This window comes from Carcharodon carcharias, chromosome 17 (genome assembly GCF_017639515.1).
Source record: "Carcharodon carcharias isolate sCarCar2 chromosome 17, sCarCar2.pri, whole genome shotgun sequence".
Classification (NCBI taxonomy): Eukaryota; Metazoa; Chordata; class Chondrichthyes; order Lamniformes; family Lamnidae; genus Carcharodon; species Carcharodon carcharias.
The window spans coordinates 4554183-4565879 of record NC_054483.1 but is presented as its reverse complement, the minus strand read 5'-3'; the positions used below and the strand labels follow the sequence as shown (position 1 = coordinate 4565879).

At 53.3% G+C, this 11697-nt stretch overlaps 1 protein-coding gene across 4 annotated transcripts in view; it reads right to left on the bottom strand.

Annotated features, from left to right (window-relative positions):
• LOC121289959 (BTB/POZ domain-containing protein KCTD9) overlaps positions 1–11697 on the bottom strand; it is a 53066-nt gene that overhangs the window by 37269 nt on the left and 4100 nt on the right. For 3 of the 4 annotated variants that reach the window (XM_041209972.1, XM_041209975.1, XM_041209973.1), the window contains exons 4-7: positions 11159–11255; positions 7263–7321; positions 5909–6073; positions 4406–4473 (exon numbers count right to left, since the gene is read on the bottom strand). In XM_041209972.1, the coding sequence (XP_041065906.1) occupies positions 4406–4473; positions 5909–6073; positions 7263–7321; positions 11159–11255 (389 nt within the window). The remainder of the gene's footprint in view (positions 1–4405; positions 4474–5908; positions 6074–7262; positions 7322–11158; positions 11256–11697) is intronic. The other variant, XM_041209974.1, reaches the window with a different exon arrangement.

Sequence of the window (11697 nt, the reverse complement as noted above, 5' to 3'; positions counted from 1 at the left end):
GACATGCACACACACAGACACAGACACGCACACGCACACACACACGCACACACACACAGACATGCACACGCACACACACACACAGACATGCACACGCACACACACACAGACATGCACACGCACAGACACACACAGACATGCACACGCACACACACACACACAGACATGCACACGCACACACACACACACACACAGACATGCACACGCACACACACACACACACAGACATGCACACACACACACACACAGACATGCACACGCACACACACACACACAGACATGCACACGCACACACACACACAGACATGCACACGCACACACACACACAGACATGCACACGCACACACACACACAGACATGCACACGCACACACACACAGACATGCACACGCACACACGCACACACACAGACATGCACACGCACACACGCACACACACAGACATGCACACGCACACACACACACAGACATGCACACGCACACACACACAGACATGCACACGCACACACACACACAGACATGCACACGCGCACACACATACAGACATGCACACGCGCACACACACACAGACATGCACACGCACACACACACAGACATGCACACGCACACACACACACAGACATGCACACGCACACACACACACAGACATGCACACGCACACACACACACACAGACATGCACACGCACACACACACAGACATGCACACGCACACACACACACAGACATGCACACGCACACACACACACAGACATGCACACGCACACACACACACAGACATGCACACGCACACACACACACAGACATGCACACGCACACACACACACAGACATGCACACGCACACACACACACAGACATGCACACGCACACACACACACAGACATGCACACGCACACACACACAGACATGCACACGCACACACACACAGACATGCACACGCACACACACACACAGACATGCACACGCACACACACACAGACATGCACACGCACACACACACACAGACATGCACACGCACACACACACAGACATGCACACGCACACACACACAGACATGCACACGCACACACACACAGACATGCACACGCACACACACACACAGACATGCACACGCACACACACACACAGACATGCACACGCACACACACACACAGACATGCACACGCACACACACACACAGACATGCACACGCACACAGACTCACAGACATGCACACGCACACACACACACACAGACATGCACACGCACACACACACACAGACATGCACACGCACACACACACACAGACATGCACACGCACACACACACAGACATGCACACGCACACACACACAGACATGCACACGCACACACACACACAGACATGCACACGCACACACACACACAGACATGCACACGCACACACACACAGACATGCACACGCACACACACACAGACATGCACACGCACACACACACAGACATGCACACGCACACACACACAGACATGCACACGCACACACACACAGACATGCACACGCACACACACACACAGACATGCACACGCACACACACACACAGACATGCACACGCACACACACACACAGACATGCACACGCACACACACACACAGACATGCACACGCACACACACACACAGACATGCACACGCACACACACACACAGACATGCACACGCACACACACACACAGACATGCACACGCACACACACACACAGACATGCACACGCACACACACACACAGACATGCACACGCACACACACACACAGACATGCACACGCACACACACACACAGACATGCACACGCACACACACACAGACATGCACACGCACACACACACACAGACATGCACACGCACACACACACACAGACATGCACACGCACACACACACAGACATGCACACGCACACACACACAGACATGCACACGCACACACACACACAGACATGCACACGCACACACACACACAGACATGCACACGCCCACACACACACAGACATGCACACGCCCACACACACACAGACATGCACACGCCCACACACACACAGACATGCACACGCACACACACACACAGACATGCACACGCACACACACACACACAGACATGCACACGCACACACACAGACATGCACACGCACACACACACAGACATGCACACGCACACACACACACACAGACATGCACACGCACACACACACACACAGACATGCACACGCACACACACACACACAGACATGCACACGCACACACACACACAGACATGCACACGCACACACACACACAGACATGCACACGCACACACACACACAGACATGCACACGCACACACACACACACATGCACACACACACACACACACACACAGACATGCACACGCACACACACACACAGACATGCACACGCACACACACACACAGACATGCACACGCACACACACACAGACATGCACACGCACACACACACACACAGACATGCACACGCACACACACACAGACATGCACACGCACACACACACAGACATGCACACGCACACACACACAGACATGCACACGCACACACACACAGACATGCACACGCACACACACACACAGACATGCACACGCACACACACACACACAGACATGCACACGCACACACACACAGACACAGACATGCACACGCACACACACACACAGACATGCACACGCACACACACACACAGACATGCACACGCACACACACACACACAGACATGCACACGCACACACACACACACAGACATGCACACGCACACACACACAGACATGCACACGCACACACACACACACAGACATGCACACGCACACACACACACAGACATGCACACGCACACACACACACAGACATGCACACGCACACACACACAGACATGCACACGCACACACACACAGACATGCACACGCATTCACACACACAGACATGCACACGCACACACACACAGACATGCACACAGACACAGACACGCACACGCACACACACACAGACATGCACACGCACACGCACACACACACAGACATGCACACGCACACACACACACACACAGACATGCACATGCACACACACACACACACACACACACAGACATGCACACGCACACACACACACAGACATGCACACACACACACACACACACACAGACATGCACACGCACACACACACACACACAGACATGCACACGCACACACACACAGACATGCACACGCACACACACACACACAGACATGCACACGCACACACACACACACACAGACATGCACACGCACACACACACACACAGACATGCACACACACACACAGACATGCACACTCACACACACACACACACACACAGACATGCACACGCACACACACACAGGCATGCACACGCACACGCGCACACACACACAGACATGCATGCACACACGCGCACGCACACACGCGCATGCACACACGCGCACGCGCACACGCGCACGCGCACACGCGCACGCGCACACGCGCACGCGCACACAGACACGCGCACACAGACACGCGCACACACAGACAGACACGCGCACACACAGACAGACACGCGCACACACAGACAGACACGCGCACACACAGACACGCGCACACACAGACAGACACGCGCACACACAGACAGACACGCGCACACACACAGACACGCACACACACACACAGACACGCACACACACACACAGACACGCACACACACACACAGACACGCACACACACACACAGACACGCACACACACACACAGACACGCACACACACACACAGACACGCACACACACACACAGACACGCACACACACACACAGACACGCACACACACACACAGACACGCACACACACACACAGACACGCACACACACACACAGACACGCACACACACACACAGACACGCACACACACACAGACACGCACACACACACACAGACACGCACACACACACACAGACACGCACACACACACACAGACACGCACACACACACACAGACACGCACACACACACACAGACACGCACACACACACACAGACACGCACACACACACACAGACACGCACACACACACACAGACACGCACACACACACACAGACACGCACACACACACAGACACGCACACACACACACAGACACGCACACACACACACAGACACGCACACACACACACAGACACGCACACACACACACAGACACGCACACACACACACAGACACGCACACACACACAGACACGCACACACACACAGACACGCACACACACACACAGACACGCACACACACACACAGACACGCACACACACACACAGACACGCACACACACACACAGACACGCACACACACACACAGACACGCACACACACACACAAGCACAGACACAAAGGAGCAAAAACACAACAGCCAAATCTTTTACCTTAATGAGTAATTCCAACTGTTCAATTAGCGAGTCAATGCCGAAGAACTTAGCCTCCTCGAGGACACCTGCAGGAGATGAACAGAGGTTGCACAAAAACTATCCATGATCCCTAAAGGGAATGGGAAGAGCCACACGCAGGGCCTCAGGAGCCAGAGCCACACGCAGGGCCTCAGGAGCCAGAGCCACACGCAGGGCCTCAGGGGCCAGAGCCACACGCAGGGCCTCAGGGGCCAGTGCCACACGCAGGGCCTCAGGGGCCAGAGCCACACGCAGGGCCTCAGGGGCCAGAGCCACACGCAGGGCCTCAGGGGCCAGAGCCACACGCAGGGCCTCAGGGGCCAGAGCCACACGCAGGGCCTCAGGAGCCAGAGCCACACGCAGGGCCTCAGGAGCCAGAGCCACACGCAGGGCCTCAGGAGCCAGAGCCACACGCAGGGCCTCAGGAGCCAGAGCCACACGCAGGGCCTCAGGAGCCAGAGCCACACGCAGGGCCTCAGGAGCCAGAGCCACACGCAGGGCCTCAGGAGCCAGAGCCACACGCAGGGCCTCAGGAGCCAGAGCCACACGCAGGGCCTCAGGAGCCAGAGCCACACGCAGGGCCTCAGGAGCCAGAGCCACACGCAGGGCCTCAGGAGCCAGAGCCACACGCAGGGCCTCAGGAGCCAGAGCCACACGCAGGGCCTCAGGAGCCAGAGCCACACGCAGGGCCTCAGGAGCCAGAGCCACACGCAGGGCCTCAGGAGCCAGAGCCACACGCAGGGCCTCAGGAGCCAGAGCCACACGCAGGGCCTCAGGAGCCAGAGCCACACGCAGGGCCTCAGGAGCCAGAGCCACACGCAGGGCCTCAGGAGCCAGAGCCACACGCAGGGCCTCAGGAGCCAGAGCCACACGCAGGGCCTCAGGAGCCAGAGCCACACGCAGGGCCTCAGGAGCCAGAGCCACACGCAGGGCCTCAGGAGCCAGAGCCACACGCAGGGCCTCAGGAGCCAGAGCCACACGCAGGGCCTCAGGAGCCAGAGCCACACGCAGGGCCTCAGGAGCCAGAGCCACACGCAGGGCCTCAGGAGCCAGAGCCACACGCAGGGCCTCAGGAGCCAGTGCCACACGCAGGGCCTCAGGAGCCAGAGCCACACGCAGGGCCTCAGGAGCCAGAGCCACACGCAGGGCCTCAGGAGCCAGAGCCACACGCAGGGCCTCAGGAGCCAGAGCCACACGCAGGGCCTCAGGAGCCAGAGCCACACGCAGGGCCTCAGGAGCCAGAGCCACACGCAGGGCCTCAGGAGCCAGTGCCACACGCAGGGCCTCACCGCGTTGCGAGGCTGCGCCTCCTATTTCGAGCCGCGGTGGGAGTGTGGGGGGGGGGGGGGGGATACAGCCTCTCAGCATGTCCCCCGTCCAGACCTCAAAGAGTTCTTGGCCTTTCAATAAAGGCTTTTCACAGGCACTGCACGTTTGCTCTTGCACCTACCCGTTTCCATGGTAACGTTGTGTGGGCCTTACCCAGTAAGTTGAGGCCTTTGTTCACGATGAGTTGCCCATGTCGCAGGTAGTTCAGGATGGGAATGAAGTACTCTGGGCTCCGGTCGATTAGGAAGCCTCCCTGATGGTCCCTCTTATTGCCCCAGGCGTCTTGTTCCAGAGCAGGCCACACGGCAGAGGAGCAAACAAAAGGTAAAAGAGGGGAGGGGAAAGGAATCAACGAAGCAGCAATGTAACAACGTGTACAGTTAGGGAGCAATGGGCCAAACGGCCTCCTTCCATTTTGTCTCATTCTCCCCTCCACTTTCAGCATTCCAAAGTGACCCTCCCTTTCCACAACACCCCAGTCCACTCCTCACTCACTGCTACCCACCGACCAACACTCTGTCCCCTTCGCACAACACCTTCCCACGCAAGCCCAGGTGGTGGAACGCCAGCCCTTTTTACCCCCTCGCTCCTCACCGCCCCAAGACTCCAAACGCTCCTTCCGGGACAAACAGCAACTTATTTGCACTTCTTTCAATTTACTATCCAGTATTGGCTGTTTCCAATGCGCTCTCCTCTACGCTGCGGAGACCAAACGCAGACTGGCTGACCATCTTTTGCTTCTTTACCTGTCCCATTACCACTCCCTTTGGCTTTGCACCATTAATCATTCTGTCCTTTAAGCTCTCTGCCATCTACCCTATCACAGAACTTCACTTATCAGCTTCTTCCCACCCTTTCCCCATTCACCTGCTCAAAACCTATTACATTTTGCTCTTTGCAAACAAAAACTGACTGCCTAGTACACTTGGGAAGAATGCCACCAACAGCTTCACATATTGCTGATGATGGTATTTCTATTGACAACCTGTAATCCATTCAAATGGATTCCAAATTCAAATCCTACCACAGCAGCTGGTGGAATTTAAGTTCAATTAATAAATCTGGAATATAAATTTCATCTGAGTAATGGTGACCATCAAGCTATAACTGATTAACTATAACCCAACTAGTTCACTAATGTCCTGTAGGGGAAATAAATCTGCCATCCTTACCCGGTCCATATGCCTCTATGCCCTCCTACATGTGACTCCAGACCCACAGCAACGTGGTTGAGTCTTAACTGCCCCCTGAAATGTCCGGGCAACTGCTCAGTTCAACAAACGGGACATCCCATGAAAGAATAAATTTAACAAAAGTATCCCCGGCTGTTTTGCTGGGAGCTACAAGACTCAGCTGAGGTATCACATTGCCAATGAACACACTGGCATTAAATCACACAGTTAGATAGCAGGAGGTGCCAGCACTGCTCACTTAAAATAGTCAGCAAAGCATTTCATCTACGTCACCTGCTTGTGCACTGCGACTCAGCAGGTACAGCAATACCAACCTTTATCCCGAAACATGTGAGCAAGCATGCTCTCCGGTTCCTTATTCACTAAAGTGCTCCTGGGGATGACAGGAAAGGAATTGTTAGTTGTGGAATGGGCAAAGGTCTGTTCCAGTCTTTGGAAGAGAAAATCCATTTAACAGAGCACACCAGCACTATAGGGACACAAGAAGAGCAATGCAGTGCAGAGCTCCCTCTACACTGTCCTCATCAAACACTCCCAGGACAGGTACAGCACGGTGTTAGATACAGAGTAAAGCTCCCTCTATACTGTCCTCATCAAACACTCCCAGGACAGGTACAGCACGGGGTTAGATACAGAGTAATGCCCCCTCTACACTGTCCCCATCAAACACTCCCAGGACAGGTACAGCACGGGTTTAGATACAGAGTAAATCTCCCTCTACACTGTCCCCATCAAACACTCCCAGGACAGGTACAGCACGGGGTTAGATACAGAGTAAAGCTCCCTCTACACTGTCCCCATCAAACACTCCCAGGACAGGTACAGCACGGGGTTAGATACAGAGTAAAGCTCCCTCTACACCGTCCCCATCAAACACTCCCAGGACAGGTACAGCACGGGGTTAGATACAGAGTAAAGCTCCCTCTACACTGTCTCCATCAAACACTCCCAGGACAGGTACAGCACGGGGTTAGATACAGAGTAAAGCTCCCTCTACATTGTCCCCATCAAACACTCCCAGGACAGGTACAGCACGGGGTTAGATACAGAGTAAAGCTCCCTCTACATTGTCCCCATCAAACACTCCCAGGACAGGTACAACATGGGGTTAGATACAGAGTAAAACTCCCTCTACACCGTCCCCATCAAACACTCCCAGGACAGGTACAACACGGGGTTAGATACAGAGTAAAGCTTCCTCTACACCGTCCCCATCAAACACTCCCAGGACAGGTACAGCACGGGGTCAGATACAGAGTAAAGCTCCCTCTACACTGTCCCTGTCAAACACTCCCAGGACAGGTACAGCACGGGGTTAGATACAGAGTAAATCTCCCTCTACACTGTCCCCATCAAACACTCCCAGGACAGGTACAGCACGGGGTTAGATACAGAGTAAATCTCCCTCTACACTGTCCCCATCAAACACTCCCAGGACAGGTACAGCACGGGGTTAGATACAGAGTAAATCTCCCTCTACACTGTCCCCATCAAACACTCCCAGGGCAGGTACAGCACGGGGTTAGATACAGAGTAAATCTCCCTCTACACTGTCCCCATCAAACACTCCCAGGACAGGTACAGCACGGGGTTAGATACAGAGTAAAGCTCCCTCTACACTGTCCCCATCAAACACTCCCAGGACAGGTACAGCACGGGGTGAGATACAGAGTAAATCTCCCTCTACACTGTCCCCATCAAACACTCCCAGGACAGGTACAGCACGGGGTTAGATACAGAGTAAATCTCCCTCTACACTGTCTCCATCAAACACTCCCAGGACAGGTACAGCACGGGGTTAGATACAGAGTAAAGCTCCCACTACACTGTCCCCATCAAACACTCCCAGGACAGGTACAGCACGGGGTTAGATACAGAGTAAATCTCCCTCTACATTGTCCCCATCAAAAACACTCCCAGGGCAGGTGCAGCATGGGGTTAGATACAGAGTAAAGCTCCCTCTACACTGTCCCCATCAAACACTCCCAGGACACGGGGTTAGATACAGAGTAAATTTCCCTCTACACAGTCCCCATCAAACACTCCCAGGACAGGTACAGCATGGGGTTAGATACAGAGTAAAGCTCCCTCTACACTGTCCCCATCAAACACTCCCAGGACAGGTACAGCATGGGGTTAGATACAGAGTAAAGCTCCCTCTACACCGTCCCCATCAAACACTCCCAGGACAGGTACAGCACGGGGTTAGATACAGAGTAAAGCTCCCTCTACACTGTCTCCATCAAACACTCCCAGGACAGGTACAGCACGGGGTTAGATACAGAGTAAAGCTCCCTCTACATTGTCCCCATCAAACACTCCCAGGACAGGTACAGCACGGGGTTAGATACAGAGTAAAGCTCCCTCTACATTGTCCCCATCAAACACTCCCAGGACAGGTACAACATGGGGTTAGATACAGAGTAAAACTCCCTCTACACCGTCCCCATCAAACACTCCCAGGACAGGTACAACACGGGGTTAGATACAGAGTAAAGCTTCCTCTACACCGTCCCCATCAAACACTCCCAGGACAGGTACAGCACGGGGTCAGATACAGAGTAAAGCTCCCTCTACACTGTCCCTGTCAAACACTCCCAGGACAGGTACAGCACGGGGTTAGATACAGAGTAAATCTCCCTCTACACTGTCCCCATCAAACACTCCCAGGACAGGTACAGCACGGGGTTAGATACAGAGTAAATCTCCCTCTACACTGTCCCCATCAAACACTCCCAGGACAGGTACAGCACGGGGTTAGATACAGAGTAAATCTCCCTCTACACTGTCCCCATCAAACACTCCCAGGGCAGGTACAGCACGGGGTTAGATACAGAGTAAATCTCCCTCTACACTGTCCCCATCAAACACTCCCAGGACAGGTACAGCACGGGGTTAGATACAGAGTAAATCTCCCTCTACACTGTCTCCATCAAACACTCCCAGGACAGGTACAGCACGGGGTTAGATACAGAGTAAAGCTCCCACTACACTGTCCCCATCAAACACTCCCAGGACAGGTACAGCACGGGGTTAGATACAGAGTAAAGCTCCCACTACACTGTCCCCATCAAACACTCCCAGGACAGGTACAGCACGGGGTTAGATACAGAGTAAATCTCCCTCTACATTGTCCCCATCAAAAACACTCCCAGGGCAGGTGCAGCATGGGGTTAGATACAGAGTAAAGCTCCCTCTACACTGTCCCCATCAAACACTCCCAGGACACGGGGTTAGATACAGAGTAAATTTCCCTCTACACAGTCCCCATCAAACACTCCCAGGACAGGTACAGCATGGGGTTAGATACAGAGTAAAGCTCCCTCTACACTGTCCCCATCAAACACTCCCAGGACAGGTATAGCACGGGGTTAGATACAGAGTAAAGCTCCCTCTACACTGTCCCCATCAAACACTCCCAGGACAGGTACAGCACGGGGTTAGATACAGAGTAAAGCTCCCTCTACATTGTCCCCATCAAACACTCCCAGGACAGGTACAGCACAGGGTTAGATACAGAGTAAAGCCCCCTCTACACTGTCCCCATCAAACACTCCCAGGACAGGTACAGCACGGGGTTAGATACAGAGTGAAGCCCCCTCTACACCGTCCCCATCAAACACTCCCAGGGCAGGTACAGCACGGGGTTAGATACAGAGTAAAGCTCCCTCTACACTGTCACCATCAAACACTCCCAGGACAGGTACAGCACGGGGTTAGATACAGAGTAAAGCTCCCTCTACACTGTCCCCATCAAACACTCCCAGGACAGGTACAGCACGGGGTTAGATACAGAGTAAAGCTCCCTCTACACTGTCCCAACCAACTTATCCCTAATCTGAAAATGGCCTGCTGCACAAGTGTGATTTTTCCTTTTTCAAAAATTTTCCACACCTTTGTCCAGGGGCTAATGCTGACCCAAGGTCAGTTTTGGATTGAAGGTCCACATACAGTGGGAAAGCTTAAAAAAAAAGCCTGTCTGAAAAAAAAGAAACCATTTAAAATGATAGTGAGACATTTTTGCATCTCAATGACCAGAAGGGAGATCATTTGATTAATCTTCATTTTAACAAGCATTAAGTAGCCTTCAGCTCGGTGTCGAACCCAACACACTCAGAAATGGGCTAAAGCTCGGGAAGTAAATGCAGGAGCACAGTAGGCATCACTTCCCTATGAACAATTACAACCAGCATGCTGCTAACTGCCTTACCGTGTAGTGGTGAAATATTGTCCCCCAACGTTTAGTGTTATCCAGTCAGTGCACATCTCTAATTTGGCATCCATGTCCTTCCTGTGAGCCTCAGGGTCTGCCAGCAGGGAAAATAAAGACATTTGGAACCGATCTCCCAAGCCAATGTTTGTGCAGGGATCGTAAGTTTGAACTGACCCTCCTCCCAGCACCAAGATAAGTGTACGTAGGTTGTTATTCCGATCGATACCTTTCCTGATAATGGGTTTAATTACAGAATGCAGCATTACGTATGCCTGCTATACCTACTACCCACATGTTGCAGCATTGTATGCTCTTTTGATTATGTCGCTAAAATAACCAATTAAACAAACTGACAGCCCTGAAAGGGGCAGCAGAATCTCTTTATAAATGCTCTAGGTACTTAACTAAACAATGCCCTTCACCTGTGTTATCTTAACAACATAATTAACATACCGTTAGCACATGTCCCCAGAACATAGAAAACCAATGAAATGAGCGCCCGTGGGTTTAATGGCTTCACAAGTTATTTGGCTGAA